Source organism: Tauraco erythrolophus, chromosome 6, assembly GCF_009769465.1.
Source record: "Tauraco erythrolophus isolate bTauEry1 chromosome 6, bTauEry1.pri, whole genome shotgun sequence".
NCBI classification, from domain to species: domain Eukaryota; kingdom Metazoa; phylum Chordata; class Aves; order Musophagiformes; family Musophagidae; genus Tauraco; species Tauraco erythrolophus.
In genome coordinates, this window is record NC_141470.1 from 34,385,746 (window position 1) to 34,401,491 (window position 15,746).

Here is a 15,746-nt window from a genome sequence, read left to right on the forward strand (position 1 = left end):
GCCCCATTTCCCAACCTCAGACCATTTGGCTGTAGGGCAGCTACTTTGGGCAGAGGAAGGAATGGGTTACCACAAAGAGGTTACGGACTGGCTCCCAGGATCTGCTAGTTCCTTCCCAGCCCCTCCACTCATCATGATGATTCTTCTTCTGGTCAGTCCTCACTGAGATGCACATGTGCATAAATGATGCACAATGTTAGAGTGAAAAGCCAGGGAAGCCAAAGAGCCACCAATGTTTGTATAAGCCTCGTTTAAGGTGTTGGACTGAAGGTAGTGGAATCTGGATGCAGAGAAAGGAATGGATGGGGAGAGCTGCAAGGCAGTTCTAGTCTCTCCGAGTATTGGGCTGGGTGTTCCCCCCTCTCTGAGTGCAGCTGTGCACAGACATCAGCTACAAAGGAGAAGTTAAGACAACAGATGGGAAGATTTCAACAACTCTCCTCATCCTTCTCTCACCTCCAGTTTCTTCTCTGAAAAGCTCAAAAACACCAAGTGCTCAGCTGAAATGGTGGCTTGCAGATGGGCACAATGAGAACATTTAGGGTCAGACACACAAAAACATTCCTCCCTTCCCGATTCCTCTCTGTTTCCAAGTCTCATGCACAAAGAAACAAGGAGATCTCTGTGCTACCATCATGTTGCTTGTAGCAGCTCCCACTGTTGGCCAGGTACATCTGCTTGGCAAGGGTTGGTCACTACTCTCCCAGTCTGGTTCTCCAGGCAGAGACCGCTGACAAAGTGTTGAATGAAACTGCCTTTCATCTTCCATTTCTGTGAGAAGACAGAGAAGAAACATGCTGTTACTTCCATTTCACCAGGAAACTGTGCCTCCAAGCTGGAGGAGAAAGGTTGAGCATAAACCTCAAGTAAACTCCAGCAACTGGGGAGACTGAAAATCTGGGTATGGGCAGCAACTCTGAACACTCGTTTCCTGTATTAACAATTCCTGAAGTTTGAGTGTAGCTGAATTATAGGGCTAGATATTCAGAAGCATTTAGAAGGTAAACAACACGCAACAGCACAACAGCATTTAGAAGGCAAACAAAATCAGCAACTACTGGCATTTTCAAAGCATATTATATTCACAGTTCCCCTGCCATACTTTGTCCTGCATCTCTAGGTATCCAGACGCCTGTCAAAACCTGAAACCTTTCTGTGGTTTCTTTCCAGTCTGTAGAAAGCAAAGCATTGAAAGCTATTGCAACATGGAAAGCAATCCATTCACAGAAAGCAAAAAATCACACTTCTTGCTGCTTGGCTAGATTGTATCTCTCTCTCTTCCATGTCCCCTCACCTCTCCTCTCATCAAATTCAAGATTTTTATCAGCACTACATTGAAAGCTCTTCATAGCTCTGCACCTTTCTCAGTTGGCTCTTCTTCATAATCTTATCTGTCCTGCCAACATTTCAGTTTTTAAGTGTCCATTTGACGGCTTCTCGGTAAATATTGCTCTGCTTTCTGCAGCGCTGTCCTCTGGGTCTGCTCCCCTCAGAGCATATCCACAAGGTCCCACATGCAACCCTTTCCTGAAGGCCCACTTTGGTTGTGCTGCTTTCCAGGAAACAAAACATATGTCCTAACCTTGAATTGTAAATTCTGCTGGGAAAGGGCTGCACCTTCCATCCCTGCTGGAAAGAACCAGGACTATTGTGGCTGGCAGTGAAGAGAAAAAAAGTAGAAACAAGTCTGTGGACTTGGGATCTCCCAGGTGAGGCTGTGCCATTTCCCTGCAGTGGGGCATAGCTGAAATCTGCAGGTTATTGGATTGAGTGCTCCAGGCTCCAGTGATTTTCCCATCACCCTTTTCAGTCACACAGATGACCTAGTTAGAATTAGGGTCTGCGTGCTCAGTCAGTAAACTATGACTATGAGGATATTTTGGCTAACCCACGAGACTGATGGAGAAAAAGAAACAGCTTGACAGCACTGATGGGCCTCAAGGTTGTTGTAGAAATGATATTCAAAGGGAATTAAAAAATTCCTGCAATATCCAGACAACGTCAAAACCCACCAACACTTTAATTCTTGGTAACACAAACTGCCACATGCTGTGTTCTTTAAGACATCCAGTTATGTTCACATATTGCTGGCAGCTCTCCTCAAAATCTGCATGCTAGTTATGTTTCTTGGAGGACAGGGCAGTTGCAAAGCCCAGAGTAATATGTATCACATATTCCTTCAAGACTAAATACCAGGGGCAGGATCACTTTGCCAGCAGTGCTAGCCCCGACTGACAGGACACCACGAAAGGAGAGCTGTTTGTGCAGCAGGAAGAAGCTGGCTTTAATAGGCAAGAGGGCAGAGGAATGTAGTGATGATGGAGAGGAAGATACAACACAGTCTGTGCACAGCAATGCCCTCGCCAGCTGCTGCAACTCAGTGCCTACACAGGTCCCAGAGCCACCGGGCTCTCATCTGGCAGAAGTCTCTGCAAACAGCTGAGGAAGAGTTAATACCATAAAGCTGAAGCTGTAATGACACAGAGTACAAAGCAGGAGGTCTCCCCTGGAAAGCAGCACACTGTACCGAGCTGGTGCAATCTCTGCACAACGGCCTCCCCCACCACTGTTTCACAGGGTCACAGACACCTCAGCGAAGAGTCTCTTTACCTTCTCCAAAGCACACCTACTGTACAAAGGGAAGCTCTTCCTGTCCTCCACCCTCCCCCTGCCTCTCTATACTTGCAAATTGCCAGCCTTCTCCTTCGCCTTCCTCTGTGCATGTGCTAGAGAATGCCTGCCAGCCACCCCTCCCACACACCCCATAGCTCACCAGAAGACTCTGCAGTAAAGAAATAAGCTGTTATGAGGGTTGAGATGGAGGACAAGGGCACCAAGACACACTGGTTTTCTTCTCCCCCCTAGCCATTCAGGAGAAAACTAGCATCGCTGAGAGGTTCGCTCATGTTATTCCTCCAGATCAGAGACCTGCTGCCGTGTCATCTCACCATGCTGAGCAGGTATCCACTGTGATGTTTGCAGGGAGAGTCTACAGCAACAGACACAGCAGGACACCAATAAACACTCACCAGAGCACCTTTTCTGCTGCTAACAAACTACACCAAATCAATCCACTTTTCAGTGAATCACACCACTGGAAGGCGCAGCGTTTCAAGTCACCCAGGGTCCCTATGTTCAACAGAAAGTGAGGCAAGGATGGGGAAGGGGAGAAGAAATGCTGAAAAGGTGATGGAGTTGAATATAAGGCTCATCTGCGCTGCAGGGAGGTGCCATGCATGGAGCTATTACAAAGCGTACTGATAGTAAAATCCAAAGTAGGGCTTCTTATCTCACATGGTAGTGGTATTTTGGAATGATGGATTCTACCCTTCTGGTCAGAAACTATGCTTTGCTGTCCTCTGTGAGATACCAGAGCAACTCTCCTGACTTCACCCGAACCTTTCACAAGACCCCAATGCCTGACTGCCAGACCACAGGATCACCAAGGACAGCCCAACACCTAACCCTGTAGGGACACATCATGTCTCAAACCCTTGAGGAGGGTGGGGAGTAGGAATGAGCAGAAACCCACCGTCAGCCACCTCAGAGCTGGGTACTTAGTCTAAACTAGTCACCTGGTGACGTACTTATGGAGAGGTCGAAGGTACAAGCACCTTCTGGGAGGGCTCAGCTTTCTGTACAGACCACAGTGGAAGCCTGGACGGCTAACTTTTAAATGACAGTGATGATGTCCATCTTTAGGAAAACCAAACAAACAGAGCAGACACTTCCTGCATACCCAGCCAAACATTACAAGGAGTCCTCTCCTCTCCTACGCCCAGACATTATGACTGGCCTATACTTGGAAGGAAAGCTTTTGGAAGATATACGCATTGCACAAACTGAGAAATTTTGGCTTGAAAATATTCCTTGGTCTCCCTTTCTTGTGCAGATGGAGATAATACAGTGTACTGGTCACAACAGGTTCGGAGCGGAGATGGAAAACTAAGAATCCACATTTTCTTTGAAACATTGTGTCTTGATCCTCCATCTTTATTATCTATCATTGTAAAGTACTTTGAGGTGACTAGAGAGAAGCACTCCATGTGCAATTACTAAGACAAAAGTCAGAAATATCCAGTCCTTGTCTACTCAACGTATATGAGAGTTGAAAGTGTTCACACTAGTGTAATTTTTCAGGGTAATCAAAAGTCAGGTGCTTCCAGAACAGACAGGTTTTCACTACTTCTCTTTTCTGATAGTCTATGTAGAGTTGCATCTGTTTGCACTTTGGATAATATGATGCACTGAGAAGCAAGGTGGGAAAATTTCCCAATCACGTCCAAGGAACACAGGACTTCAAATACTGTTTGTCTCACACGAAAACTTAGTGTCCTCATTTTCAGGCTGGGGTCACATTCCTTCAGCACATTTTCATGAAATATGGCTGTTTAATAGGATTTCTCAGCACGCTTCTTGTTCTGTTGGGGAATACTGTGCCAGTGTTTCTCATTTTCATTTTCTTGTTTTAGTGTCTGAGTCTCACTTTGCCTTCTATTTGTCCTCGCTATAATACAAATTAAAACACCACTCCCACCGTCAATCAGAGCCAAAAACAAAGCTAAAGGCAATAATTTATTGTGCATTCAACTAAAAAATGCTATTCTCCAAATAACATTATGGATAACATCCATCTGGTTTGAAATCTAGTTCTGATTATGCAGAATAGCTCTTGGCTGGTCTTCTGCTAGCAGTGTCAGCTGTTGCTGTTGAATGATCAATGGGATCATGGTGCCAAATAGATTTTGTTCCTGGTTCCTTTCAATCCAAGAGAGAATTGTCTAACAGAACCAAAAATCACCTAAATTTTGACCATTTTGACCATTGTATCCTCCTACTTGCAAAGTTCTAGTCTTATTTTGAAGTAATACTCTGGATACTTCACTAGAGTATTACATGTGTGTTAGAGGGACTATTGTTAGCACTCAAAAATAACAACAAAACTATCTGCCCTGTGGACACACTTAATGCACAACAGCTGTGTAGCATGAGCCCAGATTCAGTATATTTGAAAGCAGAAAGCAACTTCAGGAGCTGTATGGTGCTGTCATAAGGATCTAACCAATCTATTCAGGTGACACTAAAAAACAAAGCCATCACATGCCCCATCTTTTGTCAGAAATCTTGCTTTTACATCACTCAGATATAGACATGAAGTCTAGATCTAGAAAAGTCCAAATGTCTCCCACCACAGACCTCTGATGACAGTGACACCAGAGATGTTCAAAGCTGGGCTTTCATCATGCCACCATCTCCTCTTAAGATATTGTATGTGTAATGTGCATTTCTCAAACTCCTTCCACTCAGACCACCTACTCAGGGCTCTTGCTTGCCACCTCCATATCTCTGAAGTAGCTCAGCTTCCCTTTCTACACTTTCACTCAGCCCCTCTGACTTTCTCAGAAGCCCACTTGAACCAAGGAGTGGCTACACTCATGTGTAGTTTGAAAACACTGCTCTCCCCCAGCACTCACACTTGGGGCTGTGAGTACCCATGGGGAGACAGGCAAGTTGTGGGGCAACTGAGGGAGTTTGTTCCCTCCAGCTTTGCTCTTTAATTTCACACTTTAAGTTTCTACAGTAGTGGCCATCTCCTTGAAACTCAGCCTCCCAAATATCAGGAGCTGGGCTTGGGTGACATCCTAGACAGGGAGTTCTGCACAATGACAACCCAGGAAGAAAAAACACTCTCTGTTTCGGCTTTCTGTTGCCAGAAGCATGCCTTGTCGGCCCAGACATACACTCTCAGATGACCCCCATAAAAGTTGTTAGCTTCACTTTCCGCTCTAGCTCAGACTCGGCAGAGAAAGAGTCAGTTCCCAAAGTAAGCAGAAAACATTCCGTTACCCGCAGGTGGTCCCTCTAGAAAAGAGATGGAGGAGAAAGAATGGAATAGTTTGCTAAGACGACTGACTTCGAGCTAATTAATGTCAGTATTAACAACAATTACAGTTGTGTTTATGGAAGGAAGGGACCATAACAACATTCCTCAAGAACACAACAAACTTAAGCACTGCAAGTTGAACTGGCTTTATAAGTAGAAATCTGAAATGGGAATGTGAGACTTCCAAAGAACCCTAAACATTTCAGAGCATTTCAACCTAAATTAGATTAAAAATTCAAATGCATTTCTCCCACCTCATCCCCATCTCATCCCTTCAGCTGCAAGGCAGTTTGGAACGACAGCTGTGATTCAAATCAGTCTCTAATTATTTGAAATGCTTAAACAAAATCCTTGCTTATAGTCAGTTGGCTAAATCATCTGCTAGGTCAAGTCCTGATTTAAGCGCAGTTTGTTCGCATAAGGTAATGGAAAACAACAGCTCACATCCTTAAGTGCATGTGCATGTCTTATAATGAGCCTGTATATAATCAACACATCAAGGCTCAATAAATCCTATTCCAGCAGCAGAATGAGCCTGCTTGTGGATTAATCTCTCTTCTGGTTGATAGAGCTTGCACTCCACCCTGCTTCAGGGGACCCTTGTCCTTCCATGACAGGGGAGGTGGAGGAAAGAGAGCTGATTTTGGCAGCTGCTAGAGTGCTCTCTGCTGCCAGGGAGAAAAACGCTGCAAGGCACCTAAGGGGAGGCTAAGTGACCTAATTACACAGCAAGGAGGTGAGTGATTACCAACAAGAAAAAGGAGCAGGCAAGCACAGCCCACCTGGGATATCCTTGCAAGCCTAATCCAAACTCAGAGTTTTCCCAGCGTATTCACGGTGACAACTCTTCAAGACGTTCCTGCATTAACCAACTCTCCAGAGGAAAGTCTACACAGGCTTTCCATAAATGGGGAAAACTGGATTTCAGCGCTTTCTTTCAGGAAGAACTAAATTCAGAGATTCGTATAGCATTAAAAAGTACTGTACAAAAGAGGATGCTGCTGAGGACTGGTAGCAAGCTGAGCTGTCTCCTACCTTCGGGCTATCAAAACAATAGATGTGTCAGAAAACACAGAGCCAGCATAGCCTTAGATGACAGAAAACATGCTCTCTTTTAGTGTAGAGGGAAGCTACAGGAACTAGGGATGAAACAAGCCCAGTCCACTGTCTGCCAGTGCCGCATTGTCACCTGTTGTTCTGATAAAAAGGCACATCACATCTCTGCGAGGGCACCCTGGCCATCGCAGAGGCTGTCTCTTACCTCGTTCTGTAAGGCAAAATGACTTACGTGTCCTGACAGATCAGGGATCTACATCTTGGAAACAGTGTAAGAGTCACTGAGCTGCATTTTTTGGGAACACTGCATTTTGCTGGGCACACTGCTGCCGTGTATTTTTCCTCAGGGAGCAGTTTGGGTGGAACATATGATGCTTTATGTTAGTCGGTATTTCTCAAATGAGTTGCACATGCTCAGTTCTAATGGTCTGTTCACATGTCCAAAGACAGCACAAAGAACATAGAGGTCTCACTTCTAAATAAGTAAACAACTGATAGCAACACCACCCCTTCCCTTGGGTATCTCAACACATTTGCTGCTTATCTATCCCTCTCTGATGCTGTGCTCCATCCATGCACCAATCTGGCTGAACATAAATGTATCCAAGCAGTGAGGCTGGGGTGCTACTGAGCTGGAGCTAACCATGCTGCTGAGGGCCCAGGCAGAGCAAACACCCACCCGCTATGTGTGGTCTGCGCTCCCCACTTTGGCTGTGGGCAATCTCATACCTCCGAGTTTATTAAACACACCGGAGAGGGAGACGGAGAAGATGGGACTATCACACACTTGGATAGTACTAGGTTTGGCCCTGCAGGCTGCACTGATGTAGGAATGCTGGTATGTGGCAAGGGAGGGATTAAAGATAGGTGCACAGTTACCTACCTGTCTGCCGTCTTTTTGATTGCAGGCTTCCAGTGTGATTTGAGAGCCAGTAGAGAAGGAGGCAATGGAAAGACACTTGTCCTGCTGTCTAATTAGAGGATCACTGAATACCCACTCCTTTGGCATAAGAAAAAGAAAGGTACCATTAGGATCATAATGGTGATCAGATGAGGGAGAAAGAGTTTTTTCTATCAGGTATTTCAAAAACTTGTATCCTTTGTTCAATTCTTGCCAAAGGCTCCCTGGGAAGACTATGGCAGCAGTCTTCACCTGATCAGAAGTTTATGCTCAGGTCCATGATATGCTCAGTCCAAGCATGAACTCAGGTCCAAGTTTATGCCCAGTCATGATGGACCATGGCTTGGTCCATGGCTTGGTCCATCATGACTATTTCAACGCCTGGAGCTTGCTCCCCTGGCCATCTGAGCTGTCCGATTAACCTTGGATCCCATGGAACTCCCTGCTCTGCAGCTTTACAGACTCAGGCCTACAAAGCAGGGAGGAACCCAACCACTGATTTAAATGACGTTCAACTGCTTCTGCATATTTTACATACCAGACGTTCTATAACAGCTACCTGGGACCTATAGATTGTCAAGTAAAGCAAAATACATGCAAGTGTATCCGTGGATTAACATATATCACCAGCACACATAAAGCACAAGCCACTTCATTTTTCCCCCCTCTCACTAAAACGGATAACCAATCCATCTAACGCAATCAACCATTATTATTATATTTTCCCCATGGAAGAAATACAAAATGCAATAAGTTTCAGAGATTTCAAATGGCAATGACATGGAACAATGAGTCAGATTAAATGGTATGTTGAATGCTGGCTGCAAACTGGTTTCCAACAGTTAACAGATGTGAATATGTATTTCCTGGCATGAAATATCCTACTGTGACCCTTAACTTTCTCAAGCCGCTTCTCTGCTGCTTTTGGTCACCAAAAGAAGAGGCTGAGTGCAGATCCTCAGCTGGTATAATCCAGCACAGCTTCACTGCAGTTAGAGGCGCTGCACCAAATTACTGCAGCTGGAGTCTTGGCTATTTCAACTCTATTTGGGCTTTATACTGATACACATCTGTAAACAGCACAATTCAAGCGGTCTGCAGCTACAGATAACTGTCAAACCAAGGAACATTTCTTACCCACGTGCCAGGGTACTAGCCAAGCACACCCCAGGACCTGTTCTCATGGGTTGGACAATGAAGCAGAGGACACCCAAGCAACGGTCTGAGTGGGAACAGCTACATGACTCAACTCTGGCCGCACGCCTACTGCACAGACTAGTCACACCCCTGAGCAATTCAAGCACTACCTGTTGCCTTTGAGTGACGAAAACCCTCCCACTGTATGCCTGACTGCTGGGTCTGTTGAGCCAGCAGAGCTCTAAGAGATGGGCAAAGCTTCTTTTTCTGATTACTATTAAAATTATTAACATGGCCAAATTCGTCCTTCATTCACCTCTGTACAAACCCACCAAGGCCAGAGATGACTTTTGATTCACCAGTAATAAAAAGGGCAGAAGCAGGAGCAAAGCACCAAACTGAAGCCTGCCTTACCTGAGTGACAGGTGGATTGTTCACTGTTCCCTTACAGATTCCCATGCCAGCCAACGTATTCCCGGTGGTATCCTGTGCCCGAGACTCCAGGCAGTTTCCTCCTTGTTTAATTATTCCTGGAATCAGCTCCTTTTCAGGAACCCTTGAAGTAAAACGACAGTTGCATGGCACTTCATACACAAAAATGTTCAAAACACACACACATTTAGAAGGCCGTAAATGGCTCCTTACTGAAACATAGTTCCCTTTATTTGACAGAAATGAACAATACTATGCTAGCTATCCACTGGAAATGTCTGGAGGAGGCAAAAGTCAAAGGAGGACTTGGTCAGAGGGCTGGCACCCTTTTGTTTCAGAAGGCATAAGGTGCTTTAGGTGCACCCCAAGCAGTTCAATGTGATGTCTCTTCTGAAAGAGGTCATTGCCAGTAAAAAGCCATACCCACACTGATTTATCCTGCTTCTGCCTCCCCTATTTCCAGACCCTTCCCCTCAGTATTAGCACATATTCACTGTCTCATTGGTAGTGAGACAGGAAACACAGGAGAGATCAGCCAAGGCCAGACTACAGCTGGATGTTTTAGGCTCGTCCCATGTTAGCCACAGACTTTGCTTGACTGAGATGTAAAGATGCGTTGTCAGAGTGTGTTAGCCAGCAAGTGCTAACAACACAGCTCTATCCAGGCTACCTCCCAGCAGAGCAATGCCACAGCACTACTGCATCCTGACCTGGGGCAGGGGAAGCCACAGGCACAGCCGGTTCTGGCACTCACCAGGGCTTTTCACCACCCGCACCTTTGCAATGAGGCCGTCCAGCTCTGCTTGGCTCAACTACCTCGAGGCAGAGCACCCAACAGGCAGAGATCAAGCCTTAACAGGGAGGGATGTAGTGCTCTGGCACTTGTCTGCACCCTGCACCTCCAAAAACACCACTGTGGCACATCTCTGAGGGACAGCTGTGTGGGAAGAGCAGAGGGCTCCCAGAGGCAGGAGCAACAAAACTTTTCCAGAGTTGTTGTGATGATACAAGCCAGGAATCACAGGAAGTTTCTCACCAAAAGAACAGAGGAAAATCTTTCCAAGCATGTCTCTCTTGCCCGCTGATGCAAGGCTCAGCTTCTCATTGTGACCCACCTCCCAGAACCTTCAGAGATTTCTACAAGCAGAGAACTGACTCACTGAGCTCAGGGTAGACATTCTCCAGATACCACTGGAAAGATTTACAGTTCAGTTTGCGTCGCTGCTCCACTCGGTCTGCAACACTGGAAACATGTGCAGGTTGTTGAGGATAAGGTAGTGAACAGGAGGGAGGAGAACAATGAGATCAGTCAGGAAGTTTGAGGGAGACTATATGACTTTTTCCCCCTTACTAATTCTCCCATCTAGTTGTTGCTGGGTTCAGAGCACTAGCAGTGACTGATGTGAAAAGGTGCAGAGAGGCAAGTGGCAGGAAATAGAAAAGGAAGACAAACACTTTCAGAGACCAATTCTTGCACTTTCGTTGGCTCAGAACGATGGCAGAGCCCAGGTCCTACCTCTTAATGTCTTAAATAATACATTAGAGAAAAAACTACCGTAGCACCATGAAAGTGTTTCTGCCTCTGGGTGCTCCTGGTAAAGGCATATCTTGAAACTTGCACAACCATCAGCTCCTGAAAAGGCCTAGAAAGTGTTGGTGCTCAGGTATGTACAAACAGTTAACCTGTGTGTGCTAGAGGTGAGGGAACACAGCAGCAGCTCTAGGCTCAGCTGAGTTTCAGACCTAAAGACCACAATTATTTGTTCTTAGGCAGTTTTGGGAAAGGAAAGGAATATAAAGGGAAATTAAATGAGCATCTCGGTAACTGTCTGCTGCAGCAGTCCTCCCACCACTGATTTGCTTGGCTTTAGCTGACTGAAGAAGGGAGGACTTCCCTCAAGCAGTCCTAATGAGCAGTGACTAGGGACTCTCCTCTTCAAGCTGTACCATTACATTTGTCTGTTGGGATGGACTTTCAACTGTACCCATACTCCTGGCCATCCTCAGCCCGCAGAGGCCACTGTACTGCCATACTTCAGGAGGAATGTACTTAGATCCTATATTCACATCAAATTATGAGGAAGAAGGGTCTATTTTAGGCCTAGTTGACAGTGATGGTGTCAGTGGCATTTGCATTCTAAAATCTAGATTTAATGCAGGTTCATAGGGCTGTTACTACAGGTCAAGAAATCGCCTGGAAATCAAACGCTACAGCTCTGCTGCAGCTCTTATTCAGCCAATGCTGCCAGTAAAGACACTATGAAGTCTGCGTGAACAAGAAACTGCAGGCTTTGGCCCTAAAACACATTAGCAATATATCCACGTCCAATATGCAATAGTCAGGTTCCCTTCACAAGCAGCAGGGTTACTTGCTATTTGGTCTCAGCCCAGCTGCTGCAGTCAGCTCAAAGACAGATACTTTAGGTAGGCAAAGCTATTTGTACAAAATATGTAATGGATCATGTTAATAAAGAACGATGTAAACCAAAAAATGTGTGTGGGTCAGAACAAACCTGCTTGTCGTTAAACAAGGCAGGAGATGCATCATTACCTAGTGCATGTAGCTACACATTTGAGATAAAACCACAATTGGCAAGTCCTTCAGCTGATACAACAATAGTCTCTTGTTCACAGACTGATATAACCTGCAGATATAATCCACAGATATACACCAGTCCTAGGATTTTTTATATTTACTTGTGAGCTATAGGGGTTTGTTAGCACAGAGAGCAAGCTCTCCCCTCATCCCAGGTTTGAGGTCCGTCACTGATTTCTGGGTCACAAAGAATGCTTAAGCCCATAACAGCAAATTCCATGTGGCCTGGAAGTGTCTTTAGCAAAGGTGTTGTAAGGACCTCAATTCTCCATAGAAGTGGGCTCAGCAGGTGGTGGAGACAAGTCACAACTAGACTGTGTTTCTAAATGAGATTTCTCACCATTGTCCATGCTCTCTCCTTCCCTACAAACCAGGCACACCACCCATTCACTCATCAGGAAAGAGGGGGATGCACCAAGTGCAACCTGCCCCACGTGGCAGCTGGCTGTGCTTGCCCCAGGATTCTGCATCCACACAGGAACTTTGGATCAAGCTCTAGTAACGGCATAGCTCACATTTCCAGAGCAGCAGCATGCTGTGTTAGAAATATTCTTATTTATCCACTTAAAATGTCTGGCCTTTTAATTTCATTATAGATCACTTCAGCCTTCTGCTAACAAATTATTTATGCAGGGTTACTAGGGGAAAAATAAAGTGGATTACAAGCAAAACTTGTTATCCTGACACTCAAGCTGCAACCTCCCTGGCAAGCCAGCAATTCAGAGCATCTCTGTTTCCCAGACGTAGCCCCAGGGAAGATCCAAAAACTATTTCTTGCTAGCGAGGTGCTTACCAGAGCCCTCCTACCAAGATTTGGGGGCTACTTACCTTCCAAATGACTTCCCAATGGCAGATGGCCGGGCCTCATAGTAGTACTGCTTGTATTCATCCATCCATACCTCTGCTGTGCGCTTGGTGTTCCTGCATGGGGATGAGGAGATGCTTTGCTGAGTGCTGCTGAAGAAGCTGCCCTCCCAGCGAGAAGGCACTGGGTGGGCAGACCCAAGGCCCATCTGCCAGGAGGGAGTGAGGGACAGTCCCAAATATGACACACAGTGGGCAGTATAGATGGATATAAATCAAATGTGTTAAGTCTACAAAGCCTTGCAAGGATGTTTCAGTTTAGAAGTTAAAATTTTAACAGCCACAGTTTACCATGATTTTTTCACACGTGCTTCCTCTGCAGAGACGCCTGGACTGACTGTCACTATCATCCTGCTTTACAGTATCCTTTTCCCCAGACTGGAATAAGACCATGGAATAATTCAGCTTGGAAAGCACCTCTAGGTATCACCTGGTCCAGCCTCCTGACCAAAGCAGACTAGCTTCAGGTTAGGTCATGTTCTTCAGGGTCTTGTCTACTTGAGTTTCGAAATCTCCAAGGATGGAGATTTCACCACCTCTCTGGGGTCCTGTGTCAGTGCTTAACCACTCTCATTATGAAGCACTTTGTCTCATCTTTTTCTCCTCCCCACTGTCCTGCAGTGGAAGTTGTCCTTAGGGCTTGCCTCAGGACACATATAACTCAGTACGATCTCTGGACTCAAAGGCAGTCCAGAGACAAGAGACGTGACTGAGGACTGCTGATAGGGCAGTATCCACGAACGGCCAGGGTCCCTCTCTAGGCTACTGCTCCTTCTTTCCATTGCAGGCTGAGGAAGAACAAGATGCACTAATACAAACAACAGAAAAGGGAACAGGTTTTGTTCACAGAAAACAGCAACTCATCCTTCTCTTGAGAACAGATGCTCAGCCACAAGCTGTTCTCCTCTGTCATCAGGCAGAAGGACATCAAAGAATTCAGGCTTATTTAGACATGCCCAAATCAAGGTCACCTGGCTGCTACCAGGAACAACCCAACACCTACTTGATGTAAGTCAGCGCATTGCCCTCAGGGAAGTCGTAGGGATGGCGCTTCCTGAACACGTGTCCCACTCGACTGCAGGGAACAATCTCCAAGCTGCACCGCACATCCACACTCGGAAAGAGAGCTCTGGAAGAGACTCAAGAGTCAATACAGCTGCAGGCGGAACAATAGCATTTCCAAGAACGGCAGCTTTAGCGGTGTGCCTGAAAACCTTGCCCCTCTGCTCTAGATGTATTGCCTGCAACAGCAAAACCAGGTAAAGTGATGCCATGGTGAGAGTGGAAAAACTATCCTCCCTTTGTTAAAATAGATGCAACCCTTGTGGCTCAGAGACTTCCTAGCCTTCTCCAGTCCCACTCTTCTCTTTGGTCTCCCAAGCATTTCAGTGAGACAACCTTTCCTTAGACCAGGTCCTTGTGGCTGCTGTCAGGCTTTCAGGATGGAATTTTGGCAACAGACCGAGATCACCCCCATGACCACCTTGGTTTGGACTTCTGTAACTCTCCAGCGCTGCACACGGATGGCAGGAAAAAAAGAATTCATCATGTAAAGCAAATTGTGTGAGGAAGAAAGGGAGTTTAGGAGACAAGGAGAAAGAAGATTACAAGATGAGAGCATAGAAAGTGAATCAGTCTAGAGTAGAGTCCTCTCGCTCACACCTCTATGTTATCCACTCTACAATATCTTGTGGTTCTTGTTCTGCTTGGATCTGCTAATTAAAGAAAAATTTAAAAAGGGTGACTGGGTTACAGTTTGCCACCAGTTGCCTCTGTTGGGGGAGCTACTGAAAGCAGAAATCAGTCTAATGGTGTGACTACAAAAATACAGAGAGAAGTCCGCTACTTGAAGAAATCCAGCTGATCCTGAAGCGAATTTAACATTTGTTAAAGGATTAGAAGAACATGGAGCTTGATGTACAGGCCCTTATTTGCATCACAGAAGAGATGTGACCTCGCTCAAGCTTATGAGTCTGTCCTCGAAAGTTTAATCACTGCCACACCGGAGGGGTTTTCCGCTTGTGTTTCATGTGTCGGTGAGAAGAGAAGAAGGAAGAAGGAAAATGAAAATTAGCTGGGTAGTTTGGTAGTCCTTACCAAAAGGGCTTTGGATTGTGCAGACTGATTACTTCAAAAACTTTACTCAGTTGGGATCTCCCTCCAGTAATGCCTGAATTACGGGGCTCTGATGTTTACAAATTAAAAAGAAATTATGTATCCAGATCTAAAGGCTGTTTCAAAGCATGTACACACACTGACATCTTCCCAACCTTCATCTTTCGCTATAGCTTTCCTCTCTAGCTCCTGGGAAAGGTTGTTTAAACAGTGTGTTTTGAGGCGGGAAGACAGTGTATTTAATCTAGCTTCTAAGTAAAAAGATATTTTATTAGACTGTGTTTTGTGGCATTTCTTATTAGCTCTTGTCTCTCCTTGATTCCTTCCTAGAGCTTAGTAGTTTTGTCTCTTTTCAACAGGGAGTTCCAGCTTCGAAGAGAGGAAGGACTTTAAAAACAAACAAAAAAAGGCCAAGACACAAGTTTCTGTCTGGTGGTGTATCCAAATGGCATTTGCTCTCCTGGAATGAAGTTCTGACTCACTTTGACCTGTAACAAACCCAAAACTTTCAATCTAGCATGCATAACTTTAAGTGACGTCCATTTCCCAAGAGAAGATTCTTCGTGCCATATTGATGTCTTTGGCGCACAGACAGATTGCATGTCCAGGTTTGTAAATGATAGAATTCTTGAAAGAAAGGGTGAAAGAATGCAGATTTTGGGCACAGAAGAGAAAATGGAGATCAAACGTAGCTTATTAAGGACTTTCACACATCCTCTGATAGAAAGCATAGCAGAATTTTTTGCTGTATATTTTCCAGG

The 15,746-nt window shown here is 45.5% G+C and overlaps 1 protein-coding gene across 1 annotated transcript in view; it reads right to left on the reverse strand.

Moving 5' to 3' along the window:
- Window positions 1-633: 633 nt before the first annotated feature.
- Window positions 634-15,746, reverse strand: part of GALNT16 (polypeptide N-acetylgalactosaminyltransferase 16) — an 80,025-nt gene continuing 64,912 nt past the window's right edge. The window contains 7 exon segments of the mRNA XM_086613352.1: window positions 634-771; window positions 7,824-7,940; window positions 9,393-9,534; window positions 10,567-10,653; window positions 12,835-12,927; window positions 13,874-13,970; window positions 13,973-14,009. Coding sequence (XP_086469478.1) covers window positions 634-771; window positions 7,824-7,940; window positions 9,393-9,534; window positions 10,567-10,653; window positions 12,835-12,927; window positions 13,874-13,970; window positions 13,973-14,009 — 711 coding nt within the window.